Source organism: Triturus cristatus, chromosome 3_1 (assembly GCF_964204655.1).
Source record: "Triturus cristatus chromosome 3_1, aTriCri1.1, whole genome shotgun sequence".
Lineage (NCBI taxonomy): Eukaryota > Metazoa > Chordata > Amphibia > Caudata > Salamandridae > Triturus > Triturus cristatus.
The window spans coordinates 665,931,953-665,956,293 of NC_140583.1; the positions used below are offsets into that span (position 1 = coordinate 665,931,953).

Genomic DNA, 24,341 nt, shown 5'->3' on the forward strand with positions numbered 1-24,341 from the left:
AGGCAAATATTACCCTCTCTGGCATGATTGATAAGATCAATGCCACATACCAATTACATTTCAACAAAGAAAAATCCTTGGAGTGGAAAGTACAACTCATATTCCAAAAAGGGTGCAGAAATGCTACCACAAAGCCTGAAACAATCCTGCCAAAGACCACTAGCATCTCTACCTGTATGTCACAATACATCCACCATGTGCTGCAATGCGCTCTCATATGCATATATGTACATAACACAATGACACTACACAATGGAGTAAGCATGGAGCAACATATTTTCTCAGTCGCACATTCCCCTAGTGTGAAAGGGGCAATTGTGCGCATGTGGCATTGTGTTACCAGTCAATGGAGAACATTTATAGACAGTAGTCATTGACAATATTATGCATGCAAATACACAGTTCTTAGTTTACCCCTTCAATAGTTACATCTTTATGATGTCTGAGATCGCTACAAAGTTTCTGCAGGGACATAGAAAGATATTGGTAGAAGGCACTATCTTAAGAGACTAAAACACACCTACATAGCCACAGCTGGAAATCCGCCACACCCACATGTATTGATGGCCTTTTCCTGTAATGAATCTTTCATAGATTTACATGCTTGACTCTTCACCGTTGGTCATGATGGGAGTCCCACGGTATTTAAAATAAGCAGTACTATTAAAGTACATTAAAAGACATAGAGAAAGCAAGTGACCTGTTTAACCAATTCACATTGCTTTAATATACCCAAACTTCAGCCAACCAGAGGCAAGACCCTGAACCATTTCTCCCCTGCAGATCCACCATACCTCAGATTTCTAACCAGACATCGTGGCCACCTCCATCAGAGCATCAAATGCTTTGTCCATTCTCGGCCACTATGACCGCCAAATGTGGTCCAATCTTACATCTCTCCTCGACCACCTTCTCGACAGCAAAAAACAGGAGGCAAAAGAAATTCTGCAAGAGGGTACCAGGGCGTCGAGATCACTGATACGGCAAATGACATATCTTCTATTGCTTTTAGGCGGATGGCAGGTGACACAGTTCTGCAATGACAGGGCTGGTTAAAGGCCGCCTCGTTCCTCCCTCCAGTTCATGGCAAGATCTTGGATATGCCCTTCAATGGGGAAAATTTATTCGGCAAGCACGTGGATGTTGCCCTTCAGGCCATCAAGGCTGACACGGACACAGCACATTCCCAAGGAACACTGCAACAGATGCGTTTTCAGTCCTTTCGTGGAGGAAGGCAAAGAGGGCAATATGCAAAGAAACCCCCTTACCAGTCGTACAGGTACTAGCCGTACGCACAGCAAGTATATCGACCCCAGTACACCGGGCAACAGCAGCATTAGAGAGCCTCCAACAAGGCATACTCTAGACAGCCAGCTTGAAGGCGCCCTCCGGTGGGGTGAAAAGCCCAAGATTCTACAAGACAACAGCAATGTTTCTCCGGCACTAGTCACCTCTAACCACCACAGACAACTTTCACACCTTCACCTCTCCGCTTTTTATAGCCAATGGGAGAGCATCACCATTGACAAAAGGGTGTTGGATATCATACATCAAGGTCACACCCTGAAATTTGTTCAAAAGCCCCCCTGTCATCCTCCTCTCAAAAGGGCACACCTCACTCTCCTGAAGCAGGAATTTGTGCTTCTCTTGAAGGGAGCTGTAGAGGAAGTTCTTTTGCGTTAACACAACAAAGGTTTTTATTACAACTTCTTCCTCATAAGGAAAACATCCAGGAAATGGAGACAGGTCATGGAGATCAGACGACTGAACAAATACATAAAGAAGCAACCCTTCAGAATGCTGTCTTTGCAGGAGATACTGCACATGGTCAACAGAGGGGATTTCATGACGTCTCTTGATCTCTTAGACACATATTTTCACATTTACATCCACGTAAAATATTGTCAGTTCTTCAGGTTTGTGGTGGCAGGATCCCACTATCATTTCAAGGTTCTCCCTTTTGGCCTACAGCCGGCTCCCAGGGTTGTCATGAAGTGCATGGTGCAAATAACTGCTTTCTCAAGAAGACACAGTCACCAGGTATTCCTGTACCTAGACAACTGGTTGGTCAAGGGGTCCACATTCTTCTCTGCAAAAGAATCTACCTTGGTTTGTCGGCAGCTATTCAAGTCTCTGGGGGCTCCAACTAAATACAGAAAAACCATCTTATATTCCAACCCAATCGTTGATGTTCCTGGGGACCTCTATAAACACCGCAGTCGCCAAAGCTTACCAGACCACAGAGAGAGGGCAAAGAATAACATGTATGGCTGCTTCCGTTCTAAGAAAAAAGTCCACTTCAGTGAGGATGTACAAATCAATATTGGGGATGCTATACTCATGCATCCCATGAATTCCAAACTGTCACCTACATATGAGACCACTACAGGAACAGCTGGATGCCCACTGGATTTAGATTCATGGCTCATTTGAAGATATTATCGACATCACCCCTACTATGAAGAAAGCTTTGTCAAAGTGGGGAAAGGAGGTCAATATAATCCCTGGTCTCTCTTTCGAGGTGGCACGACCAAGTTTCATAATGACAACTGATGCTTCCTTGGATGGTTGGGGAGAGCATCTCCAGAAGCTACAAATCCACGGTTAATTGTCTGTCCAAAAAGCGCAGATGCAACCTCTAGAACCGAAGGCCATATTCCTAGCGTGACAGTCTGCCTAGAATTCACGATCCTCTGTCCTGGTGAAAACAGACAATACCACCATCATGTTTTATCTCGCCAAGCAAGGGGGCATAAGATCAAAAAACCTGTTGTCTCAAGCCCAGCAAATTTGGAAGTGGTTACTAAAACACAGCATCTCATTGCAAGTCGAACATGTCCCAGACATAGACAATTTTGGGGCGGATTCCCTCAGCAGGGCAACCGGTCAATGTCAGGAATGGCAAATAGATTACAAACAACTGTCTTAAGTTTCCAAGAAATGGGGTACCCCAAAACTGGACCTTTTCGCGACTCTATCCAACAAGAAGTCCGAAAGGTTCCTTCAAGCAGGTTCCTTCAGAAAGCATCTTGGGGGTATGCTCTTCAGATACAGTGGCAGGAATGTTCTCCTATGCGTGTCAACACTTCCTTCTTATTCTCACGGTGTTGCGCAGGCTGAAGAAAGAGTCATGTCATCTCATTCTCATAGCCCCGGCATGGCCTAGACACTATTGGTATAGGAAACGTCTACTGTCGGTGTGTCCACCGAGCCAGTCCTAGCCGATGATCAACCTCTCTATGAGCAACGGCCAGATATTGCACCCACAAATCAAGTCTCTCAATTTATCAGTAGGGCACCTCATGACCATGAGTTTAGATCTCCTGTTATACAAACAGAATGCAAATCCTTCCTGGAACAGTCAGGAGCTTTTTCCACAAATAAATCATATATGGCGAAATGGAAAAGATGCTGTCATTAGTGCATCAAAAATTACCTACATCATTTTCACTCTTCTCCAAAGCAGCTGCTGCCATATCTCCTTCACTTGACAAAGTCGAGCTTAGCAAATTCTTCCATCAAAGTGCATTTAGCAGAAATTTCCAAATTCCGCAGGAACACTAGGTAAATCTCACTATAGCCCACTAAACTGGTAAAGAAATTCATGAAAGCCCTGTTCAGGGCATTCCCAACAATAAAACCTCCTGCAATATCCTGGCAGTTGAATACGGTTCTTTTCCAGCTCATGAAGCCACCTTTCGAACCTCTCCATAAGACGGACATGAAGTATGTCTCATATGCCTCACACCAGCCAGGAGAGTTAGTGAGATTCAGGCCTTTACAGTCACTGAGCCTTTTCTACTATTCGAGGAGGATAACGTATTGTTAAGAATAAACCAAAATTAATTCCTAAGGTTCCTACTTCTTTCCACTTGAATGAGCCTATAATTTTGACAACATACTTTAAGAACCCTCCTTCTGCTGCAGAGAAGGCTCTCCATTTTCTAGATGTCAAACCCTGCTTAAAATTCTATCTTCACAGGACACAAGCTTTCAAAAATTCTGATCAGCTTCTTGTCTTTTTTGCCCATTCCAGAAAGGTCTATGCACTCTCAAGAAGCAGCATAGCTCGTTGGGTATCGACAGCCATTGCTTTTTGCCACAACAGAGCAGGAAGACCTCTGTCCAACACACTGACTGCACACTTGCCCAGACAGACTGCTACATCCACAGTTTTGCTGGCTGGAGTATTACTTCCAGACATCTGCAGGGCAGCAATGTAGTCAAATGCCCATCCTTTCACCAAACACTGCTGTTTGGATTCAGTATGGGAGGCGGAGGCTGCTGGTGGGCAAGCAGTCTTACGTTACCTTTTTCATTAAGGTACAAATTATCTTTATGTTTGTTTCATTGCTAATATGTTGTTAAAATAATATATTATTTTGATGAATTGCTTGTATCCCAGCTGTGTTTTTTAGCTGATGGCTCTGTCTCACAATGCTTCATATCTTTCTTCGGGTATACCTCTTTGAGAGTGGTCCTGCCTAAAGCGCTCTTTTTTCCTCTTTTACTTACTGCTAGCTACTCTGATTAAAGCATGTGAATCTATGAAAGGTTCAATAGTGAAGAAAAAACAAGTAACTTACCTGTACACTGTGGTTCTTCAGTATTGATATCTTTCATAGATTCAGATGTGACCCATCCACCTTCCCGTTTAGGCTCACAATTCTTCTACCTTATAGAAACTTATATATATATATATATATATATATATTCACATTTGTGCTCGAAATCTGAGGTATGGTGGCTCTGCATGAGCGAATTGGTTCAGGGTCTTGCCTATGATTGGCTGAAGTTTGGGTCTCTTAAAAAAATGTGAATTGGTTAACAAGGTCACTTGCTTGCTTGCTTGCTTTAATAGTACTGCTTATTTTAAACACTGTGGGGTTCCCACCATGACGACAGGGAAGATTCAAGCATGTGAATCTGTGAAAGATATCAATAGTGGAGAACCACTGTGTACAGGTAAGTAACTTGTTTGTTAGGAATACCCATTGCATATGCCCCAATAGGGATGCCACCAAAAGACACATGAGGGACCATGACATACATCTTTGACGTTTGAAATTCAGTTGCAGGTTACTGATGTGCTGTATTCATCGTCTCTTTGCCATTTGGGTGCAGTTTGATTGTGACTGGTTGGGTCGTACAACTTAGCCGCTTGTGTGGCTACACACCTTGACATTACAGGACAGGAAAATGTATGCACACAGTAATTGTGCACAGTAAATCAGAAGCGATATAGACTTCATTCACGAGCTTCAAACTCGAACATTGTCTGGCAGTTTTGGCCACACCAAGCAGATGGGTAATGATAACAAATGGCTGGCAAACGGTAAACAATGGGTACCTGGGATGCCCGTATGTGCATTTGTGCAGAAACTGTAATGTAAGTGCAGCCAACATACATCAGACATGCTTTAACCACCAAGATGGCTATCTGACAGCCAGCACAGTCTTTGCGGAGTCAGGCATATGAGCAGAAGTGCATTGTGGTATTGCCCTATAAAACATTTTCTAATTGTCACAGACACACATTTTGTATGCTGGCAAATATATGTGTGCATTTTGTTCCTATTTTTCTTTGACAAACAACAGGCCACTTGCCTCTCCAAAGGCTTTCAAAATGAGTCTGAATATACCTCTCTTACAGAATACACCAACACAAACAAGGTTTAAGGGCCATATTTAAAATATAGTAATGGTATAAAATAATTTAGTTGATTAAGAACTTGTACAATGAAGTATTCTTCTTCGTCAGAAAATGTTTTAAAGTGTCCCTGCATGTATGTATGTAAATGACTTATACGCCATGATCTTAGCTACTGTGTGCATGAGGGGAGTTTATCATAGGCAGAGCAGATGCAGGTGGGGAGGAGAGGAGAGGTTGGTAGAGGGTTGCAGCCTTAAGGAAGGAGGTTGACCATGGGGATGTGAAACGTGGGGGTGAAGCTTAACAGAACAGAAATCCTCCAGAATCTTCACACAAACATCATTATCCCCGCAATGTATAATAGTAGTCTCCACGTTTTTCTTAAACTTTTGATTTTCTACTCCAGAGGGTGAGGATTGGAATCCAAATTTCCTGATGACCCATAAACAGGATTTTAAGCACTCTGCACTTCAATGGATAGACCCTTTACATCGCAGTACAGCAAAACAAACTTCACTATACATGCAAGTACAGTAATTCAAAATATAGCTAATCACAACACACTACACTGTGTCTGTCAAATACAGTATACAATGTAATTTAACATGACCTCCTTCACTGAAGGACACTATATGGCATCTTACTGTGTAGATTATGCACCCTCACATATGGATGGACAGCTTGACAGGCTTTAAACAAGAAGGCTTATATCTGAGCCATCTGACCGAGCTCCTCATCAGCTTTTCATCTGTTTCTATATCATGACCGCTTTCATCACCTCAGTTCTTGCAATGCTAACCATATCATGGACCATGAAATCCCTTAGCTAAAAATACGGACAAAGCTGCCTTTTCTTGTCCCTCCGCCTTTGCAAATACATTTGGTGTTGAGAGATGGCACCATCTGGGCTGCCTCTTCTTCCAGCGCTGCTCTAACCTGCTGTTTATTTCAGGTTTCGCCCACATAAAGATGCGGACCCCGCAAAGCCACGAGTCCCAGCTGTCTTCGACGGTCTCATCGCCTTTAAAAACAATGACCATGGCGCCTGGGCCAGAGGAGGCGACATCATATTTCAGAATTCAGGGTAAGCAGGTGCCTTAACACAACCCGCATCCTGTGGCAGGTGTCTCGTATTGAATAATATGTTATTTTAAGCAGTTGCATTGATTAGCCTCAGAAGGTGGGATTATGAACTGTTTAACTTGTTTTCACTCCTTTTTCTAGGTTCTCCGACAACGGGATAGGGCTCACTCTGGCTAGGTAAGTACTTGTGTTTATGTAGTGTTTAACAGCTTCTCTCTCTTCTAGATTACTCCTCTCTGCTCTAACTGTAGACATATAGGATTCTAATTGAGACCTTGTATTTTGGTAACTCTGAACTGAAACCTAGATCCATCTGTTTCACATTTTTACTTTCTCTATTAAGGTCAAGTTAACTGCTCCTTGGCTATCTGCACACATTCTGTGCACCAGATATACTGGTGCAAGCTTTCTGTACCAGGGCTATCACATGTGTGCTCATCGCTTGTGCAAGGTCCATCAACACCCAGGGTCAGATTTATCAAAAAGTCACGCAACGCAACACAGCAAGTCAACTTGCTGTGCTGCGTTGCTTGACAGGGAGAGAGTAGAAATTCACCATATCTACTAAGATATGATACATTACTGCTCTGTCCCTGCAGTGTGGCTCTGAGTGCTGCCTAGCGCCAAGGTAGGAACGCACGCGCCATGGTGAAAGGGTGCCTGCGTTACAAGCAGTATACCTTCCTGCACGAAAACAATCCTATGAGGCATTTTTCTCTTTCTACGTTTGCTGCAGAGTGCAGCACATGTAGAAAGCGGAAATACAAAGCAGAAATAAAATATTTCTCCTCGTTATGCCTCTGTTGGGAAAGGCGTACAATGTTCACACAATCACTGGTGTACTAACCTTAGAAAACCTGGGATTGTGTCAAAATCCATGGGTGGATGCATAGGAACGCCCATGCTCCACCCATGGAACGCATCCTTCAAGAGTAATGCAAGGATGCGTGCACTACCATGTGTTATTCTGAATTTAGTAAGCCACATAAGGTGGCTTTGAATGTCTTAGTAAATCCCACTAAAGGGCTTGCGTTGCCTTGCATCACCTTGGCAAAGGCGACGCAAAGGCCATGCAAGCCTCATTTTGGGAGCTCCTGTCAACTTTGCTTCTTTCTCTTTCTCTGTTTGCAGTGATGGAACTTTCCCGACAGATGAAGGTTCAAGTCTGGAGGTCAGGCACTCCATTTTTGTTGGTGAAAGCAGCAACGTTGGCTCTAAGGGTGGACAAAACAGCTACTGGGGCAGAGGGTCTAGGGGTGAGCAGCGCACCCTCCCCCGAAACAAGTAAGTCACTTGCCAGTTCACCTTTATTTAACCTTTATCTGTAATTGTGGTTGTAAAATGGGAGCACCAAAGAGTCTCAGAGGCGGTACATGGGATATCCACCTCAATTCATACCTTGACAAACTTTTTTCAGTTGAGGTCTTTCAACCTACAAATCAGCCTTATCACGTGCTTCATTCTTATTAATTCAATAGAAATAGAAGCAAACCGAGACTATACATCCTGAATGAACTGGTTTTGTCAAGTGAAAACCCAGGATTCGATAAAGTGACCATGAGGACATCGAGGAATCCCGTCACTCTATGAGGACAACATGCAGTTTCTACCAGCATGTGTAGTGAGTGGCAAAAATAAATAGCTTAAAATAAGACTCTAGATATTCCGGACTTACCTGTGGTGGTGGAGTTGAGCAGTTCAAGGTCTAGATACGCAGAAGGTTTGAGGATCGATACCCAAAATCTGGTAGGGTAGAGCCAAAGACTGTTAAAAGAAGCAGAAAGTGTTATCCATTGTCAGCGCAGCACTGCAAACAGTGCAAAAGGATACTCCATTATTCACACACGTGACCTGGCAGCATTCAGGACCTGGGCAAATTGTAGTTTTAAATGAAGCAATAGCTGTATGACTTTATATCAAAGGTGGACGGGGGCAGAGACTTTTGGTGCTTTGGTGTTAAACTAAAGCATCCTTCAGACTTCTACTACAAGGTTAGAATGTCACTCACGCCTGATTTTAGGATTAATGTTATTCAAAGTAGTTCGACATTCTCTCAAGGTTGGGTTATGATTTGTGGCTTGTGCTTATGTATGTATGTATGTCTGTATGTCTGTATCTATGTATCTATTTATTCAACTTATGTGGCTGGAGTTGTTCCTCTTCTGCAGGGCAAACTGAGGGAGATGTATTTCCTGGGAGAGCTATGCCCCAGGCTACAGGAGCATGGAGCAGAATTTCAAGCATGCAGATGTAGGCACTCAGCATTCGTAAGGATGTGGCATCAGCAGATGTCCCTGCTGGCTGGCAACACCTAGACAAGATGTTTTGCTTAATCTGTCGTCATCTCCCAGGGGAACACAATAATACAACAAGGGTGTTTGAGGTGTTATGACGGCAATCACTCAAGAAATTATCACCTGGAAGTAGAAACCTTTTCTCAAATTGAATCCACATTGCTGGGCTGTGGAGAATACCAAAGCCCTAATATCTGGGGTAGAGTTTGTTTTGTGTTCAGGTTAGACCTGGGTGAAATTTGCATAATTTCCTTTGAAGACATTATGTGAAATGGACAAAATTATACAAAACTATGTGTTATTACACAGGCATGCTGGCTTTAGCATTTTGCTGTTTTTTAGTGCAAAATGTGTCCTTACATCCACTTTTGCCACACAAATGCATTTCACAATTAACAAGCATTGGCAAAGAAAATAGCTAGCCTTTCACATAGCTACAATACCTTAAGTAATTACTAGATGTCCTTCTCGTGTCAGAAGGAATGAAAATGAAGTCCTTAACAAGACTGCCTATTCGATGTCCCTCTCAATTCAGAAGCAACTGCTTAACAAATCTGTTACAAAGCTACAGTAACTCACTCAGTTACCAAATGTCCCTCTTGAGTAAGATGCAACAGCTTCAAATGACCCTCACAAAGTTGAGGGCAGTATAGCTTCAACATACAAATATACATATTCATATGCTACTCTAAAAAAATATTTTCAATTTCAATAGGATAAGCACCTATTTCAATGCTGGTATATGCTGATAAAGCAATATTGCAACTTTGAAATAATAGCTTGACTATTATGGAACACTTATGAAGACAACATAATATATACATGCGTTAGCAGTCATTGGTTAAGTCAATCGTATATTTGGGAAGCTGTTTTTGTTGTGGCACTATAATTATGTCACAGGAAAATGCCCACTACCTTATGCTACGAGCTGTGGCATGAAGAAGCAAAATGCAAGTCAATAGATAAAGATATTTGGTGAGGGGTCCTTGCATTCAGGCACAGTGCTGTAAGGGAGTAGCGCTGAGCCTAGAGGAGCACACCTGCAAAAATCCAAAAATTCACTGACAGAAGTAAAGCGCTCACTCAGGAAGGTTGCAACATTGTGGTTTATTATAACACAACTCAACTCATGTTCAAGATGTGTTGATGGGGAGTTAAGAATAGTAAATCCATACTTATCTATTTGCACTTACCTTCTAGATATTTTGGTCGCGTGATATTTTTGTCCTCGATATTTTGTCACAAAGAGTTCACTCACTCAAGGGTGTCTTCGTTTAGCTCCAAACTCTGCCCCCTCACATTAGTTCTGGATTTTACAGGATTCAGCTTCCAGATGTCCTGTGGCACTAACCCACTAAAATAGGCAGACTCCTCTATGGCATCTACCTGTTTAAGGATGAATTTAATAAGTATAATATGAATTTCATCTGCAACTCAAATACTTTAGAAGAACAGTCAGTAGGCATGTCTTACTCGAGGTGGTTTGTACCCTAAAAGGCAAGTCATGTTGCTACCAGTTAGGTAGCTTTCACAGCCAGCTAGAGGAAAGTTACTTGGCCCAGAGACACCCTGAATCGTCAATGTCAATGGCAAAGGCTTTTGTGGTACACATCCAGAATCATCATCATGATGCGAATCTGTAGAGAACGCATGATAAAAGTAGACCATGTAGATTATGGAAAGAAAAAATGGAAAAAGTGAAAGGAGCTGCAAGTTTCTCACAGCTCGGGGCGTTCTGTATCCTTCTCCTTACCCCCACAAGTAACTGGGAAAACGTTTCATGGAGGACCTGCTGGTGCTATGACCCCTCATTGCACCTTTTTGGAAATATTATCTGATCGCTCTCAAATGGTTTCTAAAGGATCCAGATGGCAGCATATGGGTGTTTGGCTATTTGTCTAATGCGAGCAACAGGAAAGAAACAGGGAAATAGTTGCCAACCAACACAAATGGACATCTCATTACAACAATAGTCTGGTCCACTATGTAACTGGAATCTCTTGAAGAGTCTTCATAGAAGCTTTTCATATGCCCAAAGTCCATGTACTCTTATCTGGATCCAGTAGAACACATTTGCAACTGGTCAATGGGAGTGTCCTCCAGAGTGGGCATCTGGATGTATTTGCTAAATGTTTGAATGCACAGAGGAGACAGGCTGATACAAAAAGTTCTGCAAATCCTCCATCTACCAAGCACTCGCGCATTATGTTATAGTATCATTGTAGGCAGATTAAATCCTCAAAGCACGGCACAGATGTTCATGGTGGTTCATGTACACAAGGACAGAGGTGCTGATTCAGAGGTCTGTGCATCGCCCTTTTATCTTTGCAGACAAGCTAATTCCAGGTCATATGACTTGGCGCTGTAAAATAATTGCTCCACTTGAGTCTTGAACCCTGTACTGTGTAACGGGTGTTGTGCACTTATGTCAATGCATGTTAATGAAAGTTGTGGAGTGGAACAGAACCTCTAATGTCATACATCTATGTCATGGATTTGCACGCTATGGCAAAGAAACACAGCCGTTCCTTGAAGTGTATTATGTGTTTACGAAGGTCACCTTTGCATGTGCTGCATTATTTTATTGTACATGACCTCACAAACCCTTTGTCTAAAATAAGACATCCTGTGATGCTGGTTCCCAGTACAGGAAATCTCAGATATACCTTCCGCCCAGCTCGCTTGCATTGCATCTTCTCCTTCAGAGGCCTCCAAGGTGAGGGGGAATCCAACTTCCTATATTTATACCGTCCGAGAGCAGCCCCGGTGCCAGTGCGGCCTATGAAGCGAGACAGTGATACCCTTTCTCTGTCCCAGCACGTGCCCCTGCAGACCTCTCTGTAGGTTCTCAATGAGGGGAGCTGGATGTTCTGTCATGCCTGGGGTGTCTTTTGGTACTGTTTACCCAGGTTCCCTGTTTGCACCTGTGCAGCTGTACTTTAGATGTGTGCATTTGCCCGTCTCTGATGCTTGTTGTGGAAATGTTGATTAGGTGTTACAACCGTGTGTTTCTGTTCAGTGCAGTATGAGTCCGGGTGTTATTGTTGTTATTGTTAACTAGCACTTGTATAGGTCGAAATCTTCCATCAGTATGGCTTTGCAGCAGGGTATAATTATCAAAATATTTCAATCAGAGACAACAGGCTGATGCGGTTTTATCAGAGGTATATGGTCAGTGTCTGGAAGTGTGTTGTTAGTGAGGGCTCAGTGTGTTGAAGTGTGTGCTCAGTGTGTGGAGGTGTGTGCTCAGTGTGTGGAGGTGTGTGCTCAGTGTGTGGAGGTGTGTAATCAGTGTGTGTAGGTGTGTGCTCAGTGTGTGTAGGTGTGTGCTCAGTGTGTGGAGGTGTGTAATCAGTGTGTGGAGGTGTGTGATCAGTGTGTGGAGGTGTGTGCTCCGTGTATTGAAGTGTGTGTTCAGCCTGTGCAGGCGTGTGCTCTGTATGTATTCAGTGTGTGGTCAGCACAGTCTGTTGAACTGCGTGGTAAGTGTGTGGATATGTGTGCTTTGTGTATGGCCATTGCTTGGGGGGGTGATCAGTGTGTCAGGTGTGCGGTCAGTGTGTGTGAAGGTGTGTATGGTCAGTTTGTGTGGAGGTGTGTCTCGTGTTGAAGTGTATGTTCAGTGTGTTGAAGTATTTGCTCTGTGCGTGGTCAGTGTGTGGAGATGTGCGGCCAGTATGTTGAAGCGTGTGGTCAGTGTGTGGAGATGTGTTCTCAGAGTGTTGAAGTGTGTGTTATTCTCGTGTTTGTGTGCATGTCGAAAAGGGCAAACTTGCTATTAATATATTATTGCTAATATACAGTCGATCAGAAACTTTGAATGCGTCAAGGGCTGATCTCCTGCTGATTGAGAGCTGCCTCACTGACCCTACCTCATTACAAGTTTAGAAACAGAGCTGTGTTGTCATCCAGCCTGGACTAATGTTGATAACCCTAACCAACCCTTTGTAAGTGTGTTTGATTGTGACAAAAAAGATACATTTCTGCATAACATGTGTTACAACAGATATAGTGGAGCAGTTTGTGCACATCAATTGTGACTACTATATCGACTTTCTATAACGGGAACGCAGCGAAGAAGTGCGGCCATTGGAGTCCGCCGTTGATCCTTGCCCTCTATAGATATAGTGGTCTGCCTGCCCGATTTTAATGCGGACAGAACGTAAGTTTGGCCACAGCGATGGCTACTAGTCTGTCCTCGTCATGGCCAAACTTCGTAGGGCTGTCATAGACATAGCAGTATGTCCGTCTGCCGGACATATAGCCGTTTTTACTGTCCATGACCGGCAGGCGAACCCTGGTGGTTAGGGACAGTAAAAAACACAAAATGCCCCCCTCACCATGGAAGATGACTGCCATGGCAAGGGGGCCATTAATTATTTTTATTTTACAAAAGAAAACCCCACTCTGAGATATTCTTTTTGGAAAAAAAGAATAAGGCTTGGTCAGTGCTTAATTAGTAACATAATGAGTGCCAGTGGCCACAGCATTGCTGAGACAGTGGCCGGTGCTATTAAATGTTCCCGTGTTGTATACCAACGCTGCGTGGTTCAGAATCCACCAAATGCCTCTTTATTCCACTGCTAGAGCTCCCTGCCCTTTATCTCACTCCTGCAGGCTCAAGCTTTCTCTCTTGTTAATGTTTTTTCAGTCTTCTCCTCCTTCTTTCCCGTTTGTGTGTTTTTCCCCTCTGTTGCTCTCTGAGAATGTTCGTTAAGGAAAAATAAGTGCTCCACCAGCACCCACCGGCTCAAATTAAGCACTGGGTTTGGTGCAAGGCTCCTCTATGTTGACGGAGCCCTGCACCGAACTGTAAAAAAGCATTGACAGGAACCACCATGATGACAGTTCCTGCCAATGCTTGAGAAATGACCGCAGCTTGGCTGTCATTTCTAAACTTGGCGGCGGCATCTCCACCAGGACGAAAGAGTAATTTACTCCTTTGCCCTAGAGGATGTACATCAAAACTTAAATGAGGCCCTAAATCCTTACTAAACATTGTCCTTGTCTCTGAGGTACTCACTAATGCTCCTGTGTATTTATTTCAAAAGAGCATGAGAACAAGTGGAACATCATTGATCATGATTGACGTAAGCAAAGTCTATGCAACCTTTTAAAGTTGCTGATCCCTCCACTTCCTCCACCTATGAGTGGCCGATTTTGAGTCGTTCCTCAAGCTCTTTTCTGGAAGACTCCGAAAGGCAGACGGTCGCTACTCTGGCAATGCCTGAACCTCTAGCCATCCTGTGTATCCCGGACTGAGACACAAGTGGTTGGCAAATTAGTGGCCTACTGGAGCAAGATTGAGTAGGCCACTTCTCTGGGGTCCTTACAGTGCTATATGTAAACGAGGTAGCACTTACTACCCTCCATTACCTTGTTCCCCAACTAGTTTCATTTTCATTACTAGTAAAGTATATTTCAGGGCGAGCAAAACACAAGGATTTTAGCAAAATGGGGACTAGACTTACCCAGCTTTCACTGGTATGGTCGGAACACCAGCATTGCATGGATTTTGAATCAGGGATTATTATTTTTAGTAGTAGTGGCAGCACTAGTAATAACAGTTATTAGGATTAATGATATAATTTTTTTAATAATTTTTTTATCCCAAGTAGCTCTTTAATGATTTTTTTTTTAAATTACAGACATAAATATCTTGTTCTCCACAAGAATGCAATAAGTCAACATAGTCATATATATGCAGAACAAAGTACATGTTGGTATATTGCCAGTTATCCATCTCTGAGTGTACGTTACGTAACATTATAGGCACTCTCTCCATGATGGACTAAGGTAGATTGTACTCAGCCCAATATCATTTGCAAACAATGAACACCACTTTCAGTCTCTATCTCGGGAAAGGACAATGGCATAAGGGGGGAAAGAACCGCACAATGCCTGAGAGGCAGTCAGTGACCCCAGGAAGGAGCTGTAATCGAATAACATAAAGTGAAAGGAAAAAAAAAGGAGGAAATATTTGTGTAGGCGAGAGTGTCCCGTAAGGCTCCCGGTGTGGGTATAGTAGTGTGCTAGGTGTAAGGCAATGGTGGGCAAGAAGAAAGCAAGACAATCAGTCAACAGTTTTTTGAGGGAGGCAGGTACGAAAGTGGATCAAACCCCTTTGTTAGTACCATCAGAAATGTATGTGAGAGGCAGTGGAGAAAGGGACCTCCCCTAAGACCTAAAGTTTAGGGAGTGTAGAAATACATGGAGACTGTTGCCATACCTGTCCCTAAAGGCCAGGTGCAGCTTATATACAAACCCCCATCTTCTCAGGGTGGTCTCCTATCTGTTTTGGCCTACGGTTTGTCTATATATCCATCCCAAGTGTCCAGAGATGGCACCACCCCTGCTTTAAGAGTGGTGACCTTCATGTTGTTGTCTCAGCGGTTGCCCGTTTAAGATCTTTCAACCAGAGCGATAGCAACAATGCCTCAGCAGATTTCCAAGCCAAGGCAATACAACCATGGCTATACAATGCTTTAGTAGAATGAATGCCAAGTTGATGAACCTAACAACATACTTATTCTTGCTCATCTGGGAGGTCAGTCCCAATAGGCAATGAAGCGGATCACACTGCAGTGGGCTAGCCATAACCTCAGACAGAGTATGAACGGCCTCGCCCCAGAAGCGGGCAATATCTAGATAGTTCCAGACCATAGGATAGAAGTCGGCTTCAATGCAGGGGCAGGGAGGCATCTTGGAGAGACACCTGGGAAGATATGATGGCGATGCACTGCAGTCAATGATGTCTGATGGACATAGTTGAATTGAGTGTATTTCAGGCTGGAGTTCCTAGAGACACCCGTCACTTGTTCCAGTGCGTGGGTCCACGGCCCGTTCATCAGCTTCTTACCAAACGATTGAACCCATTTATCCCTTAGGGCCTGAAGGGTTGGCATGCGAGGTTCAATCCACCATAGAGCAGTGTGGTCGCGTGCCTACTGAATCCATGTCCCAATAACACCTGTAGTACTGAGGATGTGGCAGCACAGTCCGGTCCCCACACAACCCAGATAGCCACCACCAAGGCATTGTATGTCAAAACCTGGCCTTTGTGAATCCTGTATCTCTCCCTGAGGTCCTGAAAGGGCATCAGGAGTTTGTGTTCGTACAGGTCTACAGGTCCCCCAGTGTGTGAACACCAGCAACTGTCCACACGCCTGTGCCGTGGTGGTCAGCAATTCAGTGTAATGCTGGGAGTACCCACAGCAACACGATTGGGACATACAAGACAGGGCCGCAGCTTGGGACCACACATCAATCCCAACAGTACTTAGCCACCCTGGCCAGGTGCTCCACCCATACAAAAAACAGAAGCACATTCCCCCCACTGGTACAATATATATAGGCAATAAGTCCATAAATAGAAATGTGCCCACAGACCGAAAAAAGTAGTTAGATTATTTTTTCTTTCATTTTCATTTATTTATCTAAAATGGTACTATGCATTATAGTGTTGTAGTGAGATCACTACATTATTCTTTTAACATGGCCGAACTTCTTCACCTCTTATTTATTTACTTTCTGCATCACCAGGGTCCGCTTTCTATTTCTTTGAGAGGACCTTCCCTTCATGGGTCACGTGATTCTTTCTTGCCGGGTATTTTAGCAGTGCACTTTTACCCGGTCTCTGTAGCGATTGGCAGCAAGCTGCGGGACTCCGTATTTTCATCAGGATACCGGTTTGAGGACTCACGCGGTACGATATCGGTCCGGGGACTCACGCGGTAAGGTTTTAGCGCACTTGCTGACGGTGTCTCTTCAACTCTCCAAGGCTCATTAATCCCATTTACTTACACTGTGGTTTTGTATGGGGGTTTGATTCTAGAGACGATAACGATGTCTGGCGGACCCAGTGCCTTCTGAATCTTTATCGGATCCACTCATATCATCGACTAGCCCATTTCAATCCCCTGGAGCTCTAATTGGTGAATTGGGGACTCTGTATCTTCACCAGGATACTGGTTTGGGGACTCACGCGGTACAATTCCGGTCCGGGGACACACGCGGTAAGATTTTAGCACACTTGCTGACGGTGTCTCTTTAACTTTCTAAGGCTCATTAATCCCATTTACTTACATTGTGGTTTCTTTTGGGGGTTTGATTCTAGAGCCGAAAACGATGTCTGGTGGACCCTGTGCTTTTTTGATCTTTATTTGATCCACTCATATCATCGACTAGCCCATTACAATCTCCTGGAGCTTTTTATTGGTGAGTTCCCACCATGTCCATTAGCATTTCGGCATACTTCCGAGACGAGTTAATCCTGTTTATTTACTTTGGAACTACGATCTCTCTTTGTCTACAGATCTTAGACACGACTGTGTAATGTTGTATATTAACTCGTTATCCAGCCACCCATAGCTTGTGGTCTTTTCAACCTTGAGGCAAGATAGTCCTTTATTTCTGTATACTGAACGACCTGAGTTAGTTTACAGGTATCTGCAATAGACCCGGCTGTATATCTTCGCAATTTTGTGCGGCATGTACCCTACTGTTTTGTTCTTAACCTTTGGATATATTACCCTTCTCTACATCTACACTCTTTGATTTTTTGTCAGTTTTTGGATGTTGTTTTTTTAGTATATTGATTCACTTAATTTCCTTTCAGCTAAGTATGCGTTCTCCGGCTTGAGTTTCCAGCCTCTAAATGATGTACTAGGTGTTTAAGCTACGCGCACACCAGTGGATTACTAGTTTTGCTGAAATATCTCTCTCTTTCTAAGTATGAAACTTTTTTAAGCATTTCTTTTTTCGTCAAATTATCTATGCTTGATTTTTTTCTTTTATATTCTTTCCTCTATTTTTTGTTTCTTCAATAAAGAATGCTTTATTGTTCTCATTATGTCACTGCAACTTTACATTGCACACGATTCTTTGGTGACGGTTTTTTCTTATTCTCAATTCTCCTGTGGGGATTGTATCCTTGTAACAACAGTTTTTGTGTTTTGCGTATTCTTTTATTATTCTAAATCTTGGTTTTGTGCTCCACAGACCGACCACGTGCTTATGTGCCCGAAGCCCGACATGTAAATTAGTATTCTGATGGATACATCTGCCAGTGGATTCCTCACCTTGTGAATATCCCCTGCGCCAGCATTCCACGGAACTTTTCTTCCTCAGCATTCCACGTCGACGTGGGCGACGTCACAATGCATCGGCTCCGCACGCGACTCCGTACGACGTCATCGGAGCCATAAGAAGCCCACGTCGGCGTGATGACGTCAGTTCCCTTTTTTCCGCGCCGTCGACGCGCAACGGTTTTTTCCCAGTGCTCACTAGATACTTTGTAGTCTAGTGGTGTATTTTTGTTAAAATCGGTATGTCTTCGACGAGGAAGTCGGGCTTTAAGCCCTGTAGGGAGTGCGGAGGCCTGATGTCCATGACGGATCCGCATCAGAACTGTTTGTGGTGTCTTTCCTCTGATCATGACGTGGATGAGTGCGGGTGCTGTAGGAGCATGAATCCTAAGGCGCTGAAGGAGAGGAAGACCAAACTCTTCATGAAGAAGATCGGTGAGGAGAAGAGAGGGAGAAAAAAGGAGAAGTCCAGGCGAGAGTCTTCGACCTCGAGGTCGTCGAAGTCGAAGAAGCACCACAAGAAGAGGAAGCATTCTTCTCGGCGTCGGTCCTCGAAGTCTAAGAGGTCGAGGTCGGCTTCGCCCCGTCGACGTCAGAGCAAGGCCTTGTCTCCTTCTCCTTCTTCTGATAAGTCTCCGAAGTCTCCCTCGCCGAAGCGGACTCCAGCTCGTTCCCCGACGCCATCACCGGCGCCGTCCAAGGCTTCGACTCCGGGTCGGGTGGAATCTGATGTGCATTTGGATGAGCAGGAGCAGGAAGAGTCTGTTCCGGTGCCTGGTGACTCCGCGGCTCCGGTGGATGATTCTGAGGAGCCGACGCCGGTGACTCCACAGGAGGATACAGGGGCGGTTCCTTATCCCCAATTCCCGGCTCCAGGTACGGATCCTTCGGGATTTCTGAATGCCATGTATGGCATTTTTCAGAAGGCATCTTTCCCATCCGGAGCACCAACAGGTCCCGTGGGTCCGATGGCGTTTTCACTGGGAGTGCCGCAGCAATACGCTCAGGCTCCTTTTCTGCCTTTTATGCCGATGGCGCCTTCTTGGCAGTTTCCGGCGCCGGTTGGGAATCCGGCTCGACCTCGGATGGACCGTCAATCTTCGGAGCCTTCTTCGACGCCGAGGCCGACTCCATCGGCGCCGCATCCGGCGCCGCCGACTCCACCTGTGGCGCCTCCGACGCCGGTGCCTTTGGCTCCACCGACGCCGTGTACGGCGTCGACGACGCCGGCTCCCCGGATCCGATCGAGGCGGGAGGCCCAAAGGGTTTTGGAGGAAGAAAGATATCGGGCTGAGGTGGAAGAAGGTGAAGTCGACTCTTCTTCGGATGAGTTTGGAGGAATAGAGGTAGCAAGTGGTTTGGATACCACCCCGGAGTGGGAGCATGCTTCTGCAAGGTCTTCTCCACCACAGGAATTGGCGCCCTACCACGTTGTGATCAAGAAGGCCGCTGAGTTGTTAGATCTGCAGCTGCCCTCTGTGGAGTACAAGTCCAACCTACTTACAGAGGTGTTGCACTCTCCGACGTCGGCTTCGGAGCCTTTGTTACCTTTCAATGAGGCTCTCTTGGAACCAGTGTTGGAGGTGTGGAAGAAGCCTCTATCAGCACCGGCGGTTTGCAGACAGGTGGCAAGGAGGTACAGGGTTGCGCCAGGAGACCCGGATTTTTTATCCACGCATCCTTCTCCGGAGAGCCTAGTGGTGCAGGCTTCATGTTCTAAACATGCTTCGGGTGCTTTTCCCCAATCTCCTGCTGATAGGGAGTCAAAGAAAGTTGATCAGGCGGCCAAAAAGACATTCTCCTCAGGAAGTATGGCGTTGAAGTCATCAAATGCCACATGCTTGCTGGGGCGTTATGTTCATGCCCTGATGGACTCTATAAAAACTTTGGCCCCTAAGTTACCTGAGGGGGATAAGTCGTCCTTCTTGGAGGTTGTGGCGGACACTCAGGCAGCTGCCAGACAGGTGATCCAGTCTGGGCTGGATACGACGGACTCGGTGGCGAGGATTATGGGGTCGTCCATTGCCGCAAGGAGACAGGCTTGGCTCCACTCCTCAGGTTTTTCTGCAGATGTCCAGGCCACGCTGGTGGATCTGCCCTTTGATGGACAAAAGTTGTTTGGGGAGAAGGCAGATTCTGCCCTTCAACGTTTTAAGGACAGTAGGTTGACGGCGAAGTCCTTGGGTCTGCAGGCTCCTGCTAAGAGTTCAACTTTCCGTAAGCCTAGGGGATTCGGAAGATCATCCTTTCGCTCCTTCCGACAGCCACAACAGCAGCAGCAACAACAGCAGCAGAATCCCCTCTATCGCTCCTATAGAGGGAAGCAAAGGGGTCGGAGAGGTTCTGGTCGCAACCCCTCTTCTTCCTCCTCCTCCTCTGCTCCAAATGAGGCTTCAGGGAAGCAGCCCTAGATCCCCCATCCCGGATCATGTAAGACCTGTGGGGGGTCGGGTGTCCTACTTTCTACGGGGTTGGAAATCTGTTACAACTGACCTTTGGGTTTTGAACCTCGTAGAGACTGGGTACGCCCTTCCCTTTCGTGAGTTTCCTCCCCCTTACCCTCCTTGCCAAGGTTATTGTTCGGAAGACCATCTGCTTCTCCTGCAGAAAGAAGTTCTGGCTTTGTTTCAGAAGGGTGCAATAGAGGTGGTTCCGGAGCAGGAAAGGGGTCAGGGATGCTACTCCCGGTATTTCCTGATCCCCAAAAAGGACGGCAGATTGCGTCCGATTCTGGACCTCAGAATCTTGAATTTTTACCTGAAACAGGAGAAGTTCAAGATGCTGACCCTTGCGCAGGTTCTTCAAGCGTTGCAGCAAGGAGACTGGATGGTGTCGCTCGACTTGCAGGACGCGTACTTTCATGTCCCAATCCTGAAGTCGCACAGGAAGTATCTCCGTTTTACGGTTGGGTCGCAACATTATCAGTTTGCGGTCCTCCCGTTTGGTCTTACTACCGCACCTCGAGTCTTCACAAAGGTGATGGCAGTGGTGGCTGCTCATCTCAGGAGGTCGGAGATTCCGGTTTTTCCCTACCTGGACGACTGGCTTCTGAAGGCAGAGTCCCCGGAGATGGTGCAGCGTCATCTGCAGGTGACAGTTCAGCTGTTGTTCGACTTGGGTTTTTCGATCAATGTGCCCAAATCTCACCTGGTGCCCTCTCAACGCAACCTGTTTATAGGGGCAGTACTGGACACTACTGTGTGTCGAGCATTCCCTCCTCCTCAAAGGATTCTCGACATTCAGGAAATGGTCCCTTTATTCCACAGTGGTGCGGTTGTTCCAGTTCTGAAGGTCCTTCGCCTGCTCGGTCTGTTCGCTTCCTGCATTCTGTTGGTCAACCATGCACGCTGGCATATGAGGGCGCTCCAGTGGTGCCTCCGCAAGCAGTGGTATCAGCACAACGGGGATCTCGGGGAGTCGATCAAGATCTCCGGAGAAGCTGCAGCGGATCTGTCTTGGTGGAGCGTGGAGGGCAATCTGTCTCAGGGAAAGCCCTTCCATCTACCTCCATCGGTGGCCACAGTGATAACGGATGCATCCACTTTAGGGTGGGGTGCGCATCTGGGGGATCTGGAGATCAAAGGACTTTGGTCTCCGGAGGAAAGGTTGCTTCACATCAACCTTCTGGAATTGCGGGCGATTCGTTTGGCGCTCAAGGCCTTCCTTCCTTCCCTTCGCGGTCAGTCGATTCAAGTCCTGACAGACAACACGACCGCGATGTGGTATGTAAACAAACAGGGAGGAGTGGGGTCTCTTTGTCTCTGCAGAGAGGCCTTGCGTCTGTGGTCCTGGGTTCAGGACCATCAGATTTGTCTGATGGCAAATCATCTGGCCGGGGTGCTGAACGTACGTGCGGACAGTCTCAGTCGGCAGTTCTCCGCCGATCACGAGTGGAGGCTCCATCCGGAGGTGGTTCGTCACGTCTTTCGAATGTGGGGGTCACCTCGGGTGGACCTGTTCGCCACCCGCGAGAACACGCACTGCCCGTCATTCTGCAGTCTCCAGTTTCCGATGCAGGGGGCGTTGGGGGACGCGTTTCAGTTGAGTTGGAGCTCACAACTCCTTTATGCGTTTCCTCCCATACCCTTGATTCCTCGGGTTCTGAGGAAGATTCGCCAAGACCGGGCCCAAGTTATTTTGGTCGCCCCGGATTGGCCAAGAAGGGTGTGGTATACAGATCTTCTCCACCTCTCCTTGTGCCCTCCGCTCCGTCTCCCTCTGAGGGCAGACCTCCTCTCGCAGTCAGAGGGGCAGGTTCTACACCCCCACCTCCAGAGCTTACACCTTCATGCCTGGAGATTGAACGGGGCAACCTGAGTTCCTTCTCTCTCCCACCTGATGTGGTGGACGTTATTTTATCGGCCAGGCGACACTCCACCAAGTCCATTTATTCCTACAGGTGGTCCAAGTTTGTTAAATGGTGTGGAGAGAGATCCATTGACCCTTTAAAAGCGCATCTTTCCGAGGTGCTCCAGTTTGCCCTTTCCTTGGCTCAGCAGGGCTGTGCTGTGGCCACGGTTAAAGGCTATCTATCGGCCTTATCGGCATTTCTGTGCCTCCCAGATCAACCTTCGCTATTTAAATCTCCGGTTGTTCTGAGGTTCATCAAGGGCCTTACAAACATGTTTCCTCCCACTCCATTTGTAATGCCTCAGTGGGACCTTAATCTTGTCTTAACCTTTTTAATGGGGTCCCCATTTGAGCCTCTTCATAGTTGTCCTTTGAGGCTGTTGTCCTTTAAGGTGGTTTTTCTTGTAGCCATAACCTCGGCAAGGAGGGTGAGTGAGCTTCAAGCTCTTAGTTCCAAACCTCCTTTTCTTACCTTACATGCTGAAAGGATGGTTCTCAGGACCAGGGCTGCTTTCCTGCCAAAAGTTGTTACTCCTTTCCATTTGGGGCAGTCTATTACCCTCCCTGTTTTCTATCCACCCCCTCATCCTTCCAAAGAAGAGGAAAGACTCCATCGCCTTGACCCGAAGAGGGCTATGAGTTTTTATTTGGACAGGACCAAGGACTTTCGTATTGATGACCAGCTTTTTATTGGCTACATTGGTCGTTCTAAAGGTAAAGCGGTGCACAAGCGCACGCTGTCAAGATGGATAATACTGACCATCAAGATCTGCTACGCCCTGGCTGGTAAGACTCCTCCTGAGGGTATTCGTGCTCACTCTACTAGAGCTAAGTCTTCAACATCTGCTCTGGCCCGGGGTGTTCCTGTGGCAGATATTTGTAAGGCCGCGACTTGGGCCTCCCTCCATACTTTCGCAAAGCATTATTGCTTGGACTCTGAGATGAGGAGGGAGGGCCACTTCGCGCGCTCTGTCTTGCAAGACTTTCTGGTATAGAAAGGTGGACACCCTCCTCCGGGAGTGGGGACATCTGTGGGAATCTATTCACAAGGTGAGGAATCCACTGGCAGATGTATCCATCAGAAGAACAAGTTACTTACCTTCGGTAACGCTTTTTCTGGTGGATACAGTATCTGCCTGTGGATTCCTCACTGACCCACCCGCCTCCCCGTTGTCCACCTTTGTATACCATGGAATAGGTCTTGTTTGAAATGTTTGTATATTCTCTTGTACATTTGTAGGAAATGCTTGTTTGATTAGCATTCCTTTGTTTTGTATGCTATGTATATGTATTGGTATTCTATATACTGTGTATACTTGGAGTTGTCGTTGGTTCACCTGTTCGCCTCGAAGGCACGGAAAAAATGGGTGGAACTGACGTCATCACGCCGACGTGGGCTTCTTATGGCTCCGATGACGTCGTACGGAGTCGCGTGCGGAGCCGATGCATTGTGACGTCGCCCACGTCGACGTGGAATGCTGGGGAAGAAAAGTTCCGTGGAATGCTGGCGCAGGGGATATTCACAAGGTGAGGAATCCACAGGCAGATACTGTATCCACCAGAAAAAGCGTTACCGAAGGTAAGTAACTTGTTCTTCAGTCTCAAACTAACTACTTGGGTATTTTCATTAAGACTGATATGTCAATTGTGCCCTGAGGAAGGAGCTCATTGCAAAATATTTTGGGATCTCCGAAACGCGCGTCGGCGCTTTTTTGCCTGATTTACTATGTTTTATGTATGCTATATTGTACTGTGCAATTTTTGTCCATTGTTGTCTTTATATGTATGAATTTGGTATATGTATTGTATTTTATAGTCTTTTTGTGTTGGGCATATGATTACTTATTGTGTTAAAATTGAATTTACAATATGTTT

At 45.7% G+C, this 24,341-nt stretch overlaps 2 protein-coding genes across 4 annotated transcripts in view; both read left to right on the forward strand.

Moving 5' to 3' along the window:
* LOC146860776 (cell surface hyaluronidase-like) overlaps positions 1-24,341 on the forward strand; it is a 665,184-nt gene that overhangs the window by 265,595 nt on the left and 375,248 nt on the right. For all 3 annotated transcript variants that reach the window (XR_014978861.1, XM_085644718.1, XM_085644719.1), the window contains exons 14-16: positions 6,606-6,737; positions 6,878-6,913; positions 7,868-8,020. Coding sequence is in view for 2 of the 3 variants with exons in the window: in XM_085644718.1 (XP_085500844.1) it covers positions 6,606-6,737; positions 6,878-6,913; positions 7,868-8,020 (321 nt within the window). In the remaining variant the exon portion in view is untranslated. The remainder of the gene's footprint in view (positions 1-6,605; positions 6,738-6,877; positions 6,914-7,867; positions 8,021-24,341) is intronic.
* The window catches only part of CEMIP (cell migration inducing hyaluronidase 1), a 908,751-nt gene that overhangs the window by 99,510 nt on the left and 784,900 nt on the right, over positions 1-24,341 (forward strand). The window lies entirely within an intron of this gene.